This window comes from Protopterus annectens, chromosome 14.part0, assembly GCF_019279795.1.
Source record: "Protopterus annectens isolate FY-2018-M chromosome 14.part0, PAN1.0, whole genome shotgun sequence".
NCBI lineage: Eukaryota > Metazoa > Chordata > Ceratodontiformes > Protopteridae > Protopterus > Protopterus annectens.
In genome coordinates this window covers 653,671,754-653,692,899 of record NC_056748.1, presented here as the reverse complement: position 1 = coordinate 653,692,899, position 21,146 = coordinate 653,671,754, and the positions used below count along the sequence as shown (strand labels likewise).

At 39.1% G+C, this 21,146-nt stretch overlaps 1 protein-coding gene across 7 annotated transcripts in view; it reads left to right on the top strand.

Annotated features, from left to right (window-relative positions):
* ANK3 (ankyrin 3) overlaps positions 1–21,146 on the top strand; it is a 2,432,060-nt gene that overhangs the window by 1,905,621 nt on the left and 505,293 nt on the right. For all 7 annotated transcript variants that reach the window (XM_044056400.1, XM_044056402.1, XM_044056401.1 and 4 more), the window contains one exon: positions 19,053–19,277. In XM_044056400.1, coding sequence (XP_043912335.1) covers positions 19,053–19,277 — 225 coding nt within the window. The remainder of the gene's footprint in view (positions 1–19,052; positions 19,278–21,146) is intronic.

Here is a 21,146-nt window from a genome sequence, read left to right as displayed (position 1 = left end):
CTACATTATGCACTCTCATATACAGACACCGCACATTATAATAATATCTGCCCACAGTTGTTCAAGAACTACATAATGGACCAATTCAGAACTAAACACATATGCTCTCATTCCTACTCCAAAAAAACACAATACTTTCTCACACTCCTCACCAAACTCCAACATCTGTATCACCATTTTAACACCAGGCTCACCATAAGTGGGGATATCCACCCCAACCCAGGCCCAAATCCATCCTGTCCAACACAAACTGCTCCAACACAAATGTCAGAACATAACACCCCCACTATCTTCATCCCTGGTCACATCAACAACAGCAACAAAACCAACCATTTTTTAATGCTAATTATTAATATTAGAAGTATCAAAAATAAAATACCTGAACTCCAGGCCACAATAGCACACTACTCCCCAGACATAGTTGCTTTAACAGAAACCTGGCTAAATAAAAACATAGCTAACTCAGAAGTTTTCCATACTGGCTACAATATCATTAGACAAGACAGACCACTTTGTAAAGGGGGTGGAACTGCTTACTGTACAAGTCCAACTTAACTGTCCATCAATTACCAAACTCCTACCCCTCCCCCAATAATTGGGACATGACATACTTATCTCACAACTTCACCTTCACCCTAAAAAGGTCATCACCACAATTGTGATCTGTATTCCACCTGGTAGTACAGCTGCTAGCCTTGAAGACTTCTTATCCTGGTGTTCTTCTACATACTCACAAGAAACCCTTATTCTAGGGGATTTCAACCTAGATTGGTTCACCTGCATATCAGAACCACCAAGTAATCTAATAAATCTCCATGGCTACCAGCAGCTAGTCCAAATTCCAACTAGATGTGATAAAAAATCTAAAAAGGAATCCATCCTTGACTGGGTCCTAACTAACAACCCCACATTGTACCCCCATGCAGGCAGTCTCCCAGATACCTTAAGTGACCACAACATAATATACCTTATACATAGTAGAACAAGCATATGCAAAACCACTAACTGTATATCCACTAGAAACACAAAAAAATTCTCTCTTGAGGTCCTCAACACTTTACTCTGTAACTGTGACTAGACCCCCCTAAAAACCCTCCCACTTGACCAGGCTGTAGCATATTTCAACAAAACATTTCTACAACATCTAGACATTGTCGCTCCATTGTGCAAAATCAAGGTTAGAACCTCTACAAAGCCCTGGCTCAGTAAAGAAACCAAACAAATCCTCAAGTCCAGAGACACTGCCTGGCTTTACTATAAAAAAAAAAAAACAAAGAAACACAGAACCTAAGTACCAAGAACTGGGCAACCATGCAAAAAAATGTATTAGGCTGGTCAAAAAAATCCTACTACATGACATTACAAACTAAATACCAACACAACCCCCAAAATTTTGGGAAAAATGTAAACCAGCTACTAAAACCCACCCAAACGGCTACCCCCAAACTAACCACCCCTGACACTAAAGTTCCCATAGAAACACAATTCAACTCCCACTTTGTGAACTCAATTCTATCCTTAGTATCACAGGACAGTTCCTACCTCACTATCCCCCAACACAAATGACACTAATACAAACTTTACCCTCAAAACAGTTTCCACCACTTCAATCAAAAGAATGCTGTCCAAACTAAAAACCTCATCAACAGCAGCCGACATACTCCCCAGCTATTTCTTGAAACTCACAGCAGATGCTATTGCTATCCCAATCTCCACTCTCATAAACAGATCAATTGTTGAAAACTATGTGCCCAAACTCTGGAAAATTTCCTGTGTCACACCCAAACATAAAGGCGGGATCTCCACTGAGCTTAATAACTACAGACCCATTGCTTTACTGTCCCCCCTGGCCAAAATCTAGAAAAATGCATCCATACCCAGATGCTAAAATATCTCCTAGACAGCAACATCCTGTCACCTACTCAGTATGGTTTCAGACCTGCCCATAGTACCACTGCAGCCCTCCTGTGCTTCACAGACACAGTAAACCATTTCAAAAGTGAAAGCCTGCAGGTGTCAACTCTTTTTTGGATATGTCCAAAGCATTCAACACAGTCTCGCACCAAATTCTGCTAAACAAACTAAACCAATATCACCTATCAAATTCCACTCTTACCTGGTTCCAAAGCTAGTTAACTGACAGGTACCAAACTGTGAAACGGGAAAATTCTCTCTCTCCTCAGCTGCCCATAACTATAAGAGTCCCACAGGGTTCTGTCTTAGGACCACTACTATTCACAATCTTCACAAATGACCTCCATACCTCCACACAGCATAAATTTGTCATTCAGTATGCAGATGACACTACCTTAATCTGTGCTGCACAAAACATTCCCACCCTCCTGCAAACAATTCAACTAACATTCGCTGACGTTGACAACTACCTTACCAAAGCCCAACTTTTCCTCAATCCAAAGAAAACTCAGCTTATGATTATAACCAGTTCTAACAAAAACACTGATATCAGTCAGTTCACTATCTACTCCACAAATGCTACTCCAATCGCTCCAGTGGCACAAGCTAAACTACTGGGAATAACCATAGAGTCCCACCTAAAATTTGATAGTCATCTCAACTTAACTATTAAAAAATATACTATAAGAGTAAGTGTTATCAAGGTCCAAATGCTCCTGTTACTAATAAAATAAATAAATGATCCAAAAGAGAAGCACAGGAGCAAACCAAGGCTGACAACAAAAATCAGCATAAATCCAGCAGTCACTGAGGTTTATTCAAGCAGCAGAAATAAATGCTAGTTCAAACAATGACTGAATCCGTGCCAAAGACAAGTAAAATCCAAGCTGTTTTATTGGTAAGTGCTTTCACCCTGTAAGGGCTTTGTCAAACCATAAGAAACAAACACTGAATAAAATCAAGTCACATTTTATAAGGAAATAAGGCTGACATCACTTCCTGTTCCTGATTAAAACTTTCAGTATGCATAAATAATACATGTCTATAAAAATATATACAGAAAACTATATATATAAACAATATATATATAAAAAATATACATCTGTATGTAAAGGCAAATACAAAACATTTATTAACATTCTAAAATATATATGTTTATCTCACAGTGAGTCTCCTATTCTTAAGAACAGGTTTCAATGGAATTTTGTCGATCAGACCTGGTCTCCGGTCTGCTCTAAGTCTAATAATCCATTTTAATTCCAGTGTTTCAGTGTAATTGCATATATCCCCTACCCTAACACTGGGTTCATGGATCTGTATAACTAAAAATACAAATGAATGTGTATTGTCACTGTCTATAATGTGTTTAGAAAGTGCACTGCGTGGAGACAGTGTATGAATGTGATAAAGGTGTTCCCTTACTCTGTCTCATAGGCGTCTGTCTGTCTTGCCTATGTAGAATGCTTGACAAGCAGTGCACTTAGCTAAATAAATGACATGTGATGTATTGTAATTAGCACTGAGTTGAAATCTGAAACATTAGGAAGTAACTGGGTGAATAAACTGGGAGCTGATATCTACAAATTTGCAAAACTTACAACAGTTACACAGAACAGTACACACAATATTGTTCAAACACTCATTAGGCTGTGTAGATAGGTGAGGGTAACAAAGTAATCTAAGTAGGTTAGACTTGTTCCTATATCTAAAATAAGGCTCCTCACCAACAATGTCTTTAAGTTGTGAATCAAGTAAAAGTAGATTCCAGTTCTTGCTCAAAACCTCTCTTTTATACTGTTTATGTCTTGCGTATAACTAACAGAAAATCTAACTGGTGGATTCCTAACTTCAGGGCATATATCAGGGACATTCTCTACTGGATATGGTTGTGAGAAATATGGTCTAGCAGTACCATTCCTCAGCTCCAAAACACCTTCAAAGTGGGAGGTGATCTCATCTGGCCTATATGCTCTTTGTAAAAGCCGGTTGTTTAAGTTTGCCAACTTTTGTAAGAAGCTATCATAATTTGGATTCATCCTGGATGCTCTTATCGCCTGTCCCCTTATCAAGTTCTTATATATGTAATTAGGGTGCATACTTTCCCGATGTAATAGGGAATTCCTATAGCATTTTTTTCTAAAGACTCCAGTATTGAGCATCCCATTTGGCAGTCTATCAACAAAAGCATCCAAAAAAGTAATGCAATTAATCGAACTTTCAACAGAAAAGTTCAAAAAAATGGTTAGACTGTTAATCTCTTTATGGAAGTCATCCAGGGCTTTATCTGTACCAGTCCACAGGAGGAAAAGATCAACAAAATGTGCATAGAAAACAACATGTTTCTTAAAACTATCTAGGACAAACAGCTTATTACGTTCCCAGTCCAGCATGACAAGATTGGTGTAGCTATTGACACATGAAGTGCCCATAGCCACGCCATCCTTCTGAATATAGGCTACCTCATTAAAAAGAAAGATGTTATTTTCTAGGACAATTTACAAGGCACCAAATAAATCTTTCATAGCTGGACTATAGGCTTCGCAACTCTGTAAACATCTCATAACACTCTCAACACCTTCAGTGTTAGGTATCATAGTAAAAAGGGAATGTACATCCAGGGTAACCATTTTATAATACATATCTAACAGTAGATCAACAACCTTGGAGTGTAAGTCCAGTAAAAGATGTTTTGCGTCTTTAAGAATATGTGTAGATTCATTCACCAAGGGTCTTAGGTGTTTCTCAAGGTAGATGGATAGGGGCTCTGTTGCCCAACCTCTCCCTGCCACTATTGATCTCATAGGCGGGTCTCTGGGATTTTTATGTACATTGGGAGATACACACACACACACACACACACACACACACACACACACACACTAATCTTTCTCTGCAGGATCGTAAGCTCCTGTGCAATCTCTAAGTTAATATATCCCCAAAACAGTGGAGAAATGACATATTTCCAATCCCTGATGCACTGTAATCCCATACCAGTCCAAAATCCTACATAACACACACACACACACACACACACACACACACACACACACACACACACATTTTTCTGCAGGAGGGTAAGCTCCTGTGCAATCTCTGAGTTGATGTATCCCTAAAACAGTGGAAAAATGGCATATTTCCAATCCCTGATACACTGTAATCACAAACCAGTCCAACATCCTACATAACAGACACACACACACACACACACACACACACACACACACACACACACACACACACACACACACACACACACATACTGATCTTTCTCTGCAGGAGGGTAACCTCATGTGCAATCTTTGAGTTGATATATCCCCAAAACAGTGGAGCCATAACGTTCGATGTTTGTTGTCCATCTCGCCATTTATTCTTACAATGGTGGGCTCGTGGCCAATCCTTTGCTCTGACTCGGCCGAATACTTAGCTGACTATCTCAAACTTGGGTCGTGGCAAGAAGATATCCCACAACGCAGTGGTGTAATTCCTCAGATCTTGCTTGCTGCTAATACTGAACAATATGTACACTGTATACATATCTATAAACGTATAAATATAAACAAGTGTCTAATTCCATACCAAATGTACTGGAAGGATAAACAAGCTGAGACAAAGAACCCCTGAGGTAGTTGAAATCTACCAGGTCCACAAGAAGTCTTTGGCAGGGGGAAGGAGGGAGGTTTTGTAAGAATGAACGGCGAGATGGACAACAAGCATGGAATGTTATGGTGAGTACATAACTTCTTTATTTTATGTTGTCCTATCTCACCTTCATTCTTACAATGATAGGACAGCGTCTCTAGCACCTTTTTCCTGGGTGGCTCACGGGAGTACGCCTTTAAACACCGTGGAACCAAAGGATGCACTGTCCCTGGAGGCCAAATCCACTTTGTAATGAGTAATAAAAGTATGTGGAGTAGTCCAAGTAGCTGCTGCACAAATATTATCTATGGGAATTCTGGCTTGAAAGGCAGATGACGTAGCCATTGCTGTAGTGGAATGAGCCTTTACTTTGAAAGGTAAATCCTTGTGATTTGATTTATAGATAAATGTAATACAATTTGAAAGCCAATTAGAAAGAGTAGTTTTTGAGACTGAGGATCCTTTTTTAGCATCAGAAAAGGATACAAAGAATTGGTCAGATTTTCTGAAGTCTTTGGGTCTATGCAGATAGAATCTGAGGGTTCTGTGCATGTCCAGTTGGTGTAATTTCTACTCTACCGTGTTGCTATGTTGAGGAAAGAATACTGGAAATTCTATGGATTGGTTTATGTTGTTTGGAGAGGCAACTTTAAGTAAAAAGGAAGGGTTAGTACATACGGATACCCTATCCTTATGAAAAATCAAATACGGTGGTTTAATAGAAGGAGCTTGCAGTTCTGACACCCTTCTAGCAGAAGTTATAGCCACTGGAAACAAGGTGTTCCATGAAAGGAACTTGAGGTCTGAAGATGAAGAGGGCTCAAAGGGAGGTAAAGTGAGATGAAGCAAAACAAAATTTAGATCCCAAGGAGAAAAGGGTTCCTTGAAGGAAGGTCTTAATAAGGAATGACCTTTTAAGAAGGCTCTACACAACCTGTGTGACATTGTGTGAAGAAGTATCACTAATATGAAAATTTGAAATTGCAGCAAGTTGAACTTTGATGGTTGCTGCAGCTGAGCCTTGTTGAAACAGTTCCACCAAAAATTCCAAAATAGAATGAATAGGTACAGAAACATGATCATTGTTCTTATCTTGAGCCCATAGGGAAAACCTCTACCATTTAATAGAATACAGCTTTCTAGTGGTAGCTTTATAGGAGGACATTAAGATATGTCTAACTGTGGGAGTGAATTGTGAAGCCTGACTAAATTGGGAAGTGGAGCAGCCAAGCTGTCAGTTTTAGGGTGTGGAGAGAAGGATGAAGCCCCCCTGATGTATGAGTCAGCAGATCTGGACCTGGGTCCAGAATCTAAGGCTTCTCCTGAAGGTGGGGCCAGTGGAAGGGGAACCAAACTTGGTGAGGCCAGTAAGGGGCAATGAGAATCATCCTGCTTCCCAAGCTTTGTGCTTTCTGAATTACTCTGGATATGAGAGGAAACCGTGGAAAGGCATATAGAAGTCCTGAGGGCCAATGGTGAGCAAGAGCATCTCTCGGTGTCTCCCCCGGAGGTGGATCTAGGGTAAAGTAGTTGCTGCACTTGGCATTCATGGGCGTGGCAAAGAGATCACAGCAAGGCTGTCCCCATGTCTGGAAAATAATTTTTGCTACATTGTGACTGAGAGAGCACTCATGAGGCATTAGGATTGCTCTGTTCAGCTTATCCTCTATCATGTTGGACTTCCCCAGAATGTGCATTGCGATCAGAAAGTGCTGGGAAGAAACTGCCCATTGCCATACTCTTAGGCCTTCTCAACAAAAGGGGTAAGATCTGGTTCCCCCCTGCTTGTTTAAGTACCAAACCACAGACATGTTGTCTGACTGGATCACAATAGGAGACCATCTCATTCACCCCTGCAGCTACTGAACCTTGTAGAGTATCCCCTAGCTCTTTCAGGAGAGCTCTTTGTAGCCTCATAAAATGGGATAAGTAGTTCAGCTATCGCAGTGAAAAAGTCGCTGAAGAAAAGATACGCTTCCATATCTGTCCATCGTTCGATAATCTTTATTCAGAGGATGAAAAGATGAGGAAGTCTCTGCAAGTTCCTTCTTGGTGGCTGCTGCCACTACCATAACATCTACAGGTACTCCTTTTGTTAGAAATTCTTTTTCCCAAAGGAGCTGACAAAAATTTATTTGGCCTCTGAGGGACCTAGTGTCGGGTGATCCCAATGCCTTTTGACTAACCAGGTCCATTAGTTCATCGAAAGGCGGAGACACCCAGGAGGCTGAAGGTTGAGACCCGAAAGCCTTCAGGTACACTGACTCTTCAGAAGGGGTAGTGGTTTGCCAACCACCTCTTTGCTTGAGGATCTGTAGAATATCTGCAAATGAGATATCATCAGAGGACGACCGTGGGGACCCTTCCAGCTCACCGAGGTCAGTGTCTGAAGTGATGGACTCATCTGGGGAGTCAACATGCTTCATTTTGCAGGTTCTCTTCTGAGGTGGCTCCTCAAAAAGATATTCTGGGGAGGCCTCGGATGAGAGGGGTTTTCCCACTGGGGAATCCTGAGGCTCTGGGTCTCTACTTTCTTGAGGTATGGGTGGTGCTGAGACAGTAGCCATTGCCTTGGGGGGGATGAGTACTGGTATTGTTCTGTGGTGCTGAATGGGTAGACAACACACTCATCAGCTCAAAGGCAGATCCTGCTAGCTCCGAAGACTCCCCTGGCTCTGAGAGGACAGAGGAAGGCAATGGAGCCAATGAGATCGGACCCAAGGCCGATGTAGGAGCCGAATTAACCCGAGCCGATGCTCCAAGAGGTAAGCTCCACACTAAAGAAGATCGGGGCCGAGAATCACCCCCGGGGCCAACCAGGGAACCCCAGCTCCCAGACTCACCGGATGGCACCAAGAGAGTCAGAGCAGATGTCGGTTCCATGGACACTGAAGGGGGTAAGCTCCTGTGTAATCTCTGAGTTGATATATCCCCAAAACAGTGGAGAAATGACATATTTCCAATCCTTGATGCACTGTAATCCCATACCAGTCCAACATCCTACATAACACACACACACACACACACACACTGATCTTTTTCTGCAGGAGGGTAAGCTCCTGTGCAATCTCTGAGTTGACATATCCCCAAAACAGTGGAGAAATGACATATTTCCATTCCCTGATGCACTGTAATCCCATACCAGTCCAACATCCTACATAACACACACAACACACCTAACAAACCACACTGCCTCCACGTAGTATAACACTTACACTGTAACAATGCATACACTGTTAACACACACACATACACATCTACCATTCACTCATTTTTGACATTACTAAAAAAAAAAAAAATGTCTACAGTGCCAAGGAATGATATCTACAGCCTAACACACCCACTAAACCTTCTTTCATTCACCAATACATTCACAAAATCTAATTGCACACACACACACACACACATATATATATATATATATATATATATATATATATATATATATATGTAACACATTCTTGCAAATATTCACTCATTCACACATCAAAAAATGGCCGTGAGCAAATGTGCATCCGCACAAAGCGAATGCATTTTTTCCAACCCCATACCTCTTTTCCTTTTCTTGCCTTTGGTCTCTTAAAACATCCTTTCCCCCTTTTCATCAACCTTCACTAGCATCTGTAATGGTTTAAAACTTTCAGGTTGTAGATCCTACAAAGTAATTTAATCTCTAAGTACCCATCAGCTTCTAGTTTGAATTTAGCAGAATTGTGATGAAAGCTAAAGTCCTTATTCAGCACACAAATGAGATAAATTCCAGCTTAAGTGAAATCTTCCAGACAACCCACATTGCCACATCTAAGACTGGTAATTTGTGTCCTCTTTAATGTTTTTCCGCACCATAACAGTATAAATCATGTCTATTAACAACAACAGTGTAACGTGCCATTATATGTTCTAAGGAAAAGGTAGCTGCAAATATGTACTTTTGAATCTTAAATGGATGTAACATGCTATTATATGTTCTAAGGAAAATGTAGTTGGCAAGTGTATACTTTTTAATCAGAGCTAATCATCAAAAGTTTCTAAGCTTCCCAACAGACAATCCATGTTTGCCATTTTTCAGGTCATTCTAAAATAGCACATTTGTTTGAAGGTCCTGTATGTAGGTCTAAGTCATTTTGCCTTTGGTTAGGAGCTACATAATTCTCTAGCTGTTTGCTTTACTAATCACAGTAGATATCACCTCAGAACACTTCAGATTCTTCGGTGGAATCAAATTTCAGCCCAAACCCTTCCAAAATGTTGTGGTTTAAATGTTTGTGTCACATTCTTCTTTTCTGTGATAGGTATTAAAGTTGTGATATTAATAGAAAAATAAATCCTAAGGTCTAAATCATGTTTGACCTCAAAGTTTTTGTCAGATGTGTGTCACAGTGGAACAGCGTATTTCAGATGTACTGCACTGTGCCAGGATGTAGGTTGTAAACCAGCATTCACAAGTAATCTTAGAGAAAATGACAAAAGCATGTGTGTGGCTGTCATGCATGTCAGAGTCTTCATTTATGTTGGTCTGTACCAGCATGTACTTTTCACTTTTAGTATAGCATGTCTAACACTGGTGTCATATGACGTTACATCCTTTGACACACACCACTGTTTGCATATATTGGTTCCCCACCCAAACTGTCTATCTGTTGCATCACTGAGTCCCACTTTGAGCTTAGTATCTCAGCATTTTTAGCATCCATGGCAAACAGGTTTATATCAGTCTCACTCAGACTCTTCTGCAGCAAGGTGTTGATGTACTTTTACCTAATGTACTACTGGTATATCACATGAAAAGTGAGTGATTTTCCCATGTTATCCTGGCTAGAATTGTCACAGTTAAAAGATCGCTTTAGTCTCTGTTGGAAAAATTACTATAGCCCCTGTAGGATTTAACATATCCACAAATTGCAGAAAGTACATAAATAAAAACAAGAAAAGTTTAGTCTGCATACACACAAGTATTGAAGGTATGATGGTTGCTAAACTGTACACATTTACTTCTAAAAATTATTTTGTCAGAAACTTAGTCAAATAATAATGAAGACCACACAAAGGATGCTTAAAAGCTGTTGAAATTTATTACTTGTAAGTGATCTGAAAACATGCATCAGTTACTGTAACGCACTACGAATAAACTGTGCCGAGGCTCTTGTTTTTGGGTCTGTTGTATCTCTGTTCTCCACTTTGTAATACAGTTTTATGTAGAATATATTTCTTCCATACATTGAATGTTTGCAAATAAGGAGATGGTACATGTTACATGTAGGAGTGACTGCTTTAGGGAAGAACAGAGTGTTGTTGCATATATAGGTGAGTGCATTCAAGTTTGCTTGCACAGCAAAATGACTTGTAATGCAGATGATTTTGTCCAGATCTTATTGTTGTTACTCAATTCTTACTCGCCCATCTCACTGCAGTACAGCCTGAAAAATTACATTTAGTCTTTATTTTTCAAAAGGACTAAACACAGTAGTCAGCAAGAACACAAAAATTATTTTGATCAATAGTCTTTTTCAGTAAGGGTTAAAGCTAAGATGTCTTAGCACACAGAAGGACTTGAAACACTGTTTCACCTCCAAGACTGAGTGATCACATGCGGTAGCTGACTTGCTCGTTTTTGACTACCAGTCCCTTTCATACTGATCTGAGTCATGATTGGTCTTGAGTGAGAACACACTATTTTGTCATGCAGTTCCACTAACCACCACTCTATGTACATGAAACTGCGTCATGAATGCTTTTAAAGATGTGTTGCTTATTGGAGGGCCTTTTTCAGTAAACCACAATTCTTAATTTGGGTAAATGACGTCAGGGATCAAATGTGTTTTCATTTTTCTGCCTAAGAAATTCGAAGTTGAAATAATTATAGTGTAAAATTACTGAAAACTTTAAATTATCTGACCTTCAACTGCCTGCTGTCCTGTGGCCATGTACAAAATGCTTCTGCCTGGAGTACAGTTAAGTATAATCATTTGTGCGTGTGCTTTGCACTTGAGCTCAGCACACCTAGATACACTGCACATTATTTTGACTCCTCCATAGAAAGTACCAGCCTTCTGAGCCCACAGGGCCAAGCAGAAATTACTGACAAAGTCTGTTTCTATAGCAGCACTTTTCTGGTAAAAACTAAACCCATTTTCTAACAGTTTTTCCAGCTGTTCTTATGTGATTTATCTGCAAACACTGAGAGTCTGTAGTGCTTACCTGTCTCAGTTATTACTAATATTCTCCTCACCTAGGCTTTTATACGAGAAGAGGCACCCTAATTTTTTACCTCACTGAATTCTACTGCAAACTTAGTTTAGGCACCTTCTACCTGTTCATGAGACAAAGTACTTCATAACAACTTTCTTAAACTGAGCCTGTCAAATTTGTTTCATTCGTCTTACCATTATGTGCTATGTTACCTTAAGACATCTTTTTTGAAGTTATTACCTATTTAGCATTCATGCAGTTTTGTCTCAAGCCCTTTTTCATCATTCTTTCTTTCCTTCTGTGTGCATACAGATGTACTTTAGTTCTCATCTTCACAGGTTTTAAGTCAGTGCTGCACCATTTTATTTGACTTCTTTCTTGGTATGTCCTTCATATGGAGGCACGTATGTTATGTATTCTCTAAACAGCTAATGTTACTATGGCAGTTGCATTTTCTGCATTGCAGCTTGCTGTTCCATACACAGGTGACTGCTTTGTTACCCTATGCAGTGGCAGACTACAGAAACGCACAGCCATTACTGTTACTTGCTTTCTGGCTTACTGGCTGTGTTTATACCAGTTCAGTATCATATCAAACATCTGGATACTCTTTCATGCAGCTTTTTCATTCTTTCTTTCCTTATTTATTTGTATAGCACAGTGGCACAAAGATCTGTCTCATTTGTAATGTGTGAGGGGTGTTTGTGTGTCTTTATATATAAAAACGTAGTACATATATATGTGTTTTTCTGTATGTATGTATATATAAACATACTCTCACATGCGTGCGCGCACACACACACACACACACATGTACGTAGATATAAATATATATGCCTACAATTTAGAATATCAATGGGAGGACTGTCACCAGGTTTCTTTATGGAAGGAGATGTCATTGATTCGGGATGCCAACTGCATAGAATGTCGGCTGTGTTTGGTCATGTTCTTAAGTTTGTTAGTCTAGCTGTTATTTTATAGTAGTTTTGAAGAGTGATTTGTTATTATTTTTTTAATTAGGTAGAGCAGCATTTTGTATTGTTTATATAGTATAATATATTAGTACGACAACAGTCAGTAAACACACAATCTTCATCATCAATCTACTGATAAAACCAAGGAAAAAGTGCATAAGGAGCAAAAAGAAAAGAAGGAACCCACAAAAATCCAAAAAAGAGAAAAACATATAAACCAATACAGTCACTAAGCAGCAGTACAATGTAAATACAAAGAAAACTGTTCATTCAACTTCATTTCAGGAAATGGAGCATATTTCCCATTTTCTACAATATATTGTTTAGTAATCACAGTAGTTAAAATGATCTTATACTGAAAATATACAAAAACTCTCCTGGCAGCTGAAGGACTTCAAGGTAAAACCAGTACTAATACCAAAAAGAAATTGAGGTCCAATGTCCAACTCTTTATTAAAAAGGTAATACAAGTAAAATAAGGCATAGCTTTTGAGTACTCTATCTTAATGCATGTTGAGAAAGAGTTGTATGCTCGAAAGCTTTGCCTTATTTTACTTGTGTTGCCTTTTTAATAAAGTGTTGGACATTGGACCTCTGGTTTCCTTTTGGTAATGATCTTATACTGCTGTTCTCTTACATACCCATCCAGCATATCCAGCAAGTAATGTGCTATCTTTAATGCTACTTTAATTTTAATTACAGTTTCAGTCCGCACTTGCATTAACTGCCATCACTGAAATATGGGGGAGCATAGCTACCACAGTGCTTTAAATCAGCATCTTCCGCCTTACAATGCCAACAATATGAATTTGTTTTAAATTTATAAGAATTAATCAATTAGGAGTATAATGGATAGCATAAATTATTGTATATTGTATTGAAGCATTCCTAATGGACATGTGATGCTTAATGATCTTATTCAAATTTTCCATCCATTTTGTCAACATGAAAAAAAGCAGAAGCAACATGTTCCCACTTCATTTTACCCAAATCAAAAGATTATTTGCCTTGTTATTCAAAACAGTTTTATATAGAAAGGAAATGTGTTTCTTTTTCCCTAATAGATCTAATTTACTATTGTGTTACTTGTAAAAAGCATAAATCATTTTATACATTACATGAATTAACTATAGCAAAACCCATATTCTATTATTGCAATCAGTCCAAGTCATTGAATAGATATCCTTAACAAAGAAGCTAATATGGATAAAAACAAATAGTTTTCTTATCCTTCCATGGAAACTTATAATTTCCAAACCAAATAACTAATATTGGCAATAAATGGATCAAATAGGTGTGATAAAAAGTTGTCCAATACCTGAACACTGCATAAAGTCCTTAATAAACGCCTATTATATGTTTTGATTAAACAATTAATATTATATGCACTATTATCCACATAAACATAATTATATTAATAAAAGTGCATGTTGTTGTTTATAATATTATATCAGGCACAGCCAGACAACTTTGTTTTAAGGAGGAACAGCTTATGTTCTATGGTATTTGAGTACCACCGTGCCATAAAATAAATAAATAGATAAATAAATCTCTGTAATTCTTATACCATGATTTCTTATGTGAAACTTACATTCTGAAAAATAAGAATATTTGGAAGAATTACCATTTTATTAATATTAATTCAACCAGATAGTGATAAGATAGCCTTAAAGGAATGTAATTTAACAGTTATCTTATCAAAAAAGATTATTATATGACTCAATAGCTAATCCGCGGTGGTGGTGCTGCGGTAGCATTGTCACCTCACAGTAAGACGCTGTCCGGTTCGATTCTCAGCTAGAGCGTCTTCTGCGTGGAGACATGCGTGAATGGGCATACCTTCGTTGAAGGTTGTGTGTCAGGGCTGGCAACTCGGCACGTAAAAATCAACTGCCAATCATTAGCGGACCGGTGTTCCGCTGTGGCAACCCCTAACCGGGAAAAGCCGAAAGACACAACATATGACTCAATAACTAAGTCATATTCCTGTGTGTAGTTAATACTTAGAAAAATAAACTTTTACTATAGGCACTAAATCAGAATTCATCCAAAGCTCGCAAAGGAACATTATTAAATAGAATTAGCCCTTCTGATTTCCCATAATTAATTGTATATCCTATAATGTCTTAAACACATCTTAACAATGTATAAAGCTTAATGCTGTCATCCTAATAATTAGTACTAGCAATTACAATATTATCTGTATGTACAGTATGAGTGAAAACAGTCCCATTAATATCCATTCCAGACATCAAACTACAAATGTTAAACAACAATGGATTAATAAATAGTACAAGTAAGGAAGTAGATATGGGGCATCCTTGCCTCACTCCAGTTGTCAGTTCAAGTTTCTCAGATCTTTTCCTTTTATATTAATATAAGTCTTATTATATCATTTTTTAATTTTTGTAGCATTATTGTCAGGTAAATTATAATATTTTAGCACTTGCTAAGTGTATACTCAATTCAAATGGTCAAATGCTTTACAAGCATCTAACTTTATCAGCTTCAGATATAACTTATCAATATTTGATTTGTTATCTGTTAAAATTATAGCTTGAAAAAGATAGCTAGCCTGTTGTATAGGCCTACCTGGGCACAATCCAAACTGAAATGTATCGAATATAGTTTTGAGCTGCATAATGTTTTTGTTTAACGCCTTGGCAGTAATACAAAAATCAATGCACACATGCCGGCCTTAGTTACCCGATCGCAGTACAAAGGGCAGAGGTGCATCCATATTCATCAAGGATACCCATATCTCCAGGTTAGTAGCACAGCATGATGCCCCAGAGATCATCCATGTACAACTATCAGCAGGCAAAACCACATTTCAAGTCGTAGCTGGTTATAGATCACCCACCATGTCCCAAGATGCTCACTCTGCATTCCTTGAGACATTGGAAAATATAAAGGTCCTACCCAACACCATAATCTTGGGTGATTTCAACTACCCTGGTATAGACTGGGTGAACTACCAATGTTCCAACTCCTATGCTCAGCGATTCATAGAATTTATAAATTCAAATGCCCTAGAACAACTAGTATGTTCTCCCACCAGAGGGGACAACATATTGGATTTAATCATCACAAATATGGGTGCCCACTGTACCACACCCGTTATCACTCCCTCCTTGGTCAGATCCGACCACAAACTAATAACCCTGGACATCCTCACCCCTCCACCTCCCCCAGTAAAAAAAAACATAGTCAAAAACCTTTTCAAAGCAAACTTCATACTACTTGCATCCGAAGTGGAAAGCTTCACTATTCCCTTGCAGAAGGATAATGATATCCAGGATGTGGAATCCTACACCAAGGCACTCTATATGCATCTTCAGGATTGCATGGACCGTGCAAACCAAGACTCCTTCCTCAAGCAAGAAGAAACAGTCTGGTGGACCCCAGCCATAAGCAAACTTTACTATAAAAGGAGGAGACTTACACAAAAAAAAGGCCAAATGTCAAGTAGATCAAGTAGAAAAATCATCCCTGATCAGCATTAGTAAGAAATTGAGGGCCCTCATCAAGTCAACTAAAGCTAATTTTGAAAAGAAAGTTGCCAAGGATGCCAAGGATAACCATAAGACCTTCTATGGCTACGTCAAAAACCTAAATGGCAACGCTCAGGTCTGTTCTGAGCTAGTACAAAATGGAACAAAATACACTGACCCTTCTGACATTGCCAACATCTTGGCTGACAGGTTCAGTGCAAATCCCCCCCACCACCACCACCTACAGGGCCTATTACCATTCCAGGGGATTGTGCAAGTCCAATTATTACTGATACATTGGTTAACAAGACTCTATCTAAAGCTAAAAACACTGCCTCCATGGGACCAGATGGTGTCCCAGGCTGTGTCATACGCGAGCTCCAAAAGGAATTAACCCCGCATCTTAATACCTTGTTCAGTCTCAGCCTCTCAACAGGATATGTGCCCAGATAATGGCGCATGGCAACGGTCGTCCCACTACACAAGGGTGTGGCCGCAACTGATCCTGGGAACTACCGACCAATTAGCCTGACCAGTCTGATCTGTAAGGCTATGGAGCAAATCATTATGGAACTCATAAATGGAGAGCTTGGGAACCTCCAGTCGCTGGACCCCACACAGTTCGGCTTCGTCAAGGGCAGATCATGCCTCCTGAACCTGGTGGATTTCTTTGAGACAGTTACTCAGGCTATAGATAGGGGAAAGGAGGTACACACGGCTTACCTTGACCTTGCTAAAGCATTTGACACCATTCCCCATTCGGGTATTATTGATAAGCTCACCAGCCTGGGAATAAACCCTTACGTCACAAGATGTATCGCAAAGTGGCTCTCAGACAGATCCCATAAAGTAAGAGTAGTGGGATCTATGTCCGAATCCAGACCAGTAACGAGTGGTGTGCCTCAGGGCTCTGTCCTGGGGCCCCTTCTGTTTGGCATATACTTCTCAGAAGTACAGGCAAGCACAGAAGGGCTGTGGCTGACTAAGTTTGCGGATGACTGCAAACTGGGTGCTATAATAGAGTCTCCGGCCGACATGGAGATCCTCCAGAAGGGCCTAAATGAGACTGATGCATGGTGTCAAAGCCATGGTCTCAAGCTAAATGCAAAAAAATGTGTAGTAATCCCCTTTGAAAAAAACAGAGTACCCGCAAACTACAACATAGGAGGTAATCCCCTGAAATCTGAAGAAGAAATAAGGGATCTAGGGACCCAGGTAGATAGCCAACTTTCCTTTGATAACCATGTTACCAAAGTGATTAGAAAATCCTTCTATGTGACCCATCTGATCATGAAAGGGTTCGCATCAAGATCTAAGGATGTAATGGTGCCCCTCTACTCTTCCCTCATCAGACCCATTATTGAGTACAATGCACCAATTGGAATGTACCTGGCTAGACATCTCCAGCAGCTGGAGAGACCACAGAGGTACCTAACCAAGAGAATTACTGGCCTCAAACAGTTGCCCTATGCAGCACGATTGAAAAAGCTAAGAATGTTCTCTGTTGCATACCGCTTTCTCAGAGGCGATCTCTGTCTAACGTACAGAGCCATGTCCAACCCAGAACTGTTGAACATGCTCCATCTTAGCAAAACCAAATCTACTCGAGCTACATGCTCTAGGAATATAAACCTCAACACAACAATGAATAGAACATGCTGGAGGGATAGATTCCCTTCGCAGAGACTTCCCTTACTATGGAACAAGGTCCCGAGCTACATAAGACAGAGCCTCTCACTATCACTCTTCAAGAGGAACCTTGATGAGTGGATGGGTAACAGAAAGTTCACACCGGGGATCACACCAACAGCACTACTAGATAGGGGCCAAGGGTACTAGCTGCTAGTACAAGGGTCTAGGGAACTACTAAAGGGGCGGTGAATACTGCACAACGTGGCTGGGCTAATATATGCCTTCGGGCAGATAGTTCAGTACCAACCTATGAACCTATAATGTGTTAAACATCCACACAGACTTTCAAGTGATCAGAAAAAGAGTAAGACAGTATTTCTACTGAGTTGCCCTTTGAGATTGGTCTACACTGCCAGAGTGGTACCTGGATGTTTGCTTCCAGTGATTTTGTGTGTCTAAGAGTTTGCTCCATTGTTTTTTTTTTTGTACAACCATGGCGTTGAACTATATAGGTTCATGGGCAATGATAGGCCTAACTCTCACATGAGGGGTACAGGGGGATTGCCCTCCACTAAAAAACATTGATGTTTTCTTTTAGGTATGGTGTGTTCTACTTATATGATGTTATGTATGCCAAAGTTTTATCACTTTGTCCGTGTTACACTGTTCAGTATTTTTGATCATTGAGTTTTTATACACACACACACATACATATATATATATATATATATATATATATATATATATATATATATATTTGCTTTGCAGTCCAGGTCATGGCTGAAAATATATATTTGCTTTGCACCTGTGACCAGGTCACAAAATATTAATCAGATTTATAATATGAGACTGAGTGTTATTTGTCTAAAAGTGAGCATATTCTCCTGTTCTTCACTATCTTAAGTACAAGTAAAATTTAGCAAAAAGTGCCTACAGGCTTATGAACTCACTGAAGAGTAATTCAGTCACTTTGACTTCAGCCATCCGGAATGATCCCATGTTAATCATATGCTGTATTTTGCTGCATGTTTTCAAAGCTTCTCCCTTGGATTTATCAGTAGCTTGCCATATTGTTCATGTTTTAATTTTACATACTGTTCATTACTGTTATCAGAATGCTAAACAAAAGCTATGTACCCTCTAGTTGCACAGTGTTCTCTAAGTTATAAAGAATTTCTACCAAAAGTATAATTCCAGATTTTTTGCTCAGTTTTTTAGTTAGCTTCATGGTGGATGCTCGAGGTGGTTCAATGAGAGGAAGCCGCCACAATGGAATGCGAATAGTCATCCCACCTCGCAAGTGCACAGCTCCCACACGGATTACATGTCGTTTGGTAAAGAGGCACAAACTGGCCAGCCCACCACCAATGGTAGAAGGAGAGGGCTTAGCCAGTAGATTAGTGGAAGTGGGGCCAGCAGGCGCACAGTTTTTAGGGTAAGTCTGTTTACCTCATTTTGACGTTCATATCACAACCCTTATTTTATTCATGTTTCTTGCAGAAGGATCAGGCGTGACACTTTAACAACTAATTAGAGTGGTGCTTCATTTCCTGCTTTGAAGAAAAGGTTACTATGCCTAGCACATTATGTTGACATTGAAAACAGATAATGATATCATTTGTTAAGCACAGAACTTTCGAAGCATAAGCGGATTGCACTTGGATCCGGGTTGTAGATATGTAAGAAACAATTAAAACACCATTTATATTTTAGGGAAACACTGCTGGTATGTTAGGGGAAACAATCCACTATGATGTGGTAGTTTATTTTGACAGTTTAGTCATTTTCTTTTCATTACACCATGATTAAATTACAGGTCCTGTCGGGAATGACAGTTTGTTTAATTTCCCGTTTTGTTTCTCTTACTGCTGCATGGATCTTATTTCAGTAAACTTCACCTTCCCACCAATCCTCCCCCTCTTAATGAGGGTGAGAGCTTGGTTAGCCGAATCCTGCAGCTCGGGCCTCGAGGAACAAAATTTATTGGGTAGGATACTTTTAGAAAAGATACAAACTGTCTTCACAGACTTTTTTTATTTTCGTCATTCCCATATACTTCTTTTTAAGTTTTTTTCAAAACTTTCAGTTGATTTATTTCACTGAAAGACAATCATAGTGGCTTGATTTTTAAAGCTGTGCTATTGTGCTTGTAGGCATGTGACACTCACTGCAAGCATCTTGTTTTCATAACTGCTTTATTTCTATAATTTCTCAGCTTCAGAACTTCAACTACATCAAATGCATTTTAGTACAAAGTGAAATTCCTTTAGTTTTAGTTTTGTGGAGAAGGTATATGCAGGCTTTGAGTCAATACATGTTAAAAGTGATACTGGATTTAATACTTAAATTGGTTTTAGAGTAATTCGAATAACTGTTTGCAGTAGGAGTTAATGTACTGTGACTTGAATGTGATTACATTTTTTCCATGGCACTAATTTATTGCAAGATGCGTGAAGCAGTAAAATATTGCATAGCAACCATTTCTTTTTTAAGCAGTATTGATCAAAGCTCCATGTTAGCTACCTTCTCTGACTGTACACTTGTTCAGTGTCACCCACTAAAAAGTGGACTCATTTTCAAACTTCAACTTTTTGATGACATTATCACCCTTGTTAGTCTGCAAAGATTGTATTATGTGACAAAGTATACATTCTGTGCTTTGGTTTTGTTATTCTTTAAAGAAAAGCTAAGGATAACTGCTAAATACTCTTGGTCTACTTATATGTATGTTAATCATCATTTTGTTTATGGAGTCCATCTTCTCAAAATACATAAGACCTGCTTGGGGCTGAGTTATTGTGAAGCCCCAGACATGCCCAAACACACATGTTGCAATAAATACGTTGCCATTCTTCAGATTTACTGACTCAGTCTGAAACAGGCTATCAGTGATATAACTAGTAATTAAGAAACACAAGCTGCAAAAAGTTAGAAAACCAGATAAATGCTGCCTTATAGAATGGGGCCCCGTTTCTTTTTTTTTTTTTTTCTTGGTATTTGTAATCTTTTTAAAAACTGCATGCTGTAAATCTCAGCAGGACTGGTTGACTGCCTTCCATTTGTATTTCACAACTGTTTGGCATGCTGAACACATTTGCTTCACTGTAAACATGTCCAGTAGTTTCCTGTCTTGCCCCCTTAAAAGATAACTTCATTTTAATGTAGTACTGTGAAGGAAGTCAGAGACAGTTTTGTGTAATGACTTTGTCAGCTAAACAATCCTCAGATAGTGTGCATCGTTTTTAGTGGCTTCCTTATCTATATAGCTTTATAAATTTGACTTTCTTGCACAACCTTAACTAGG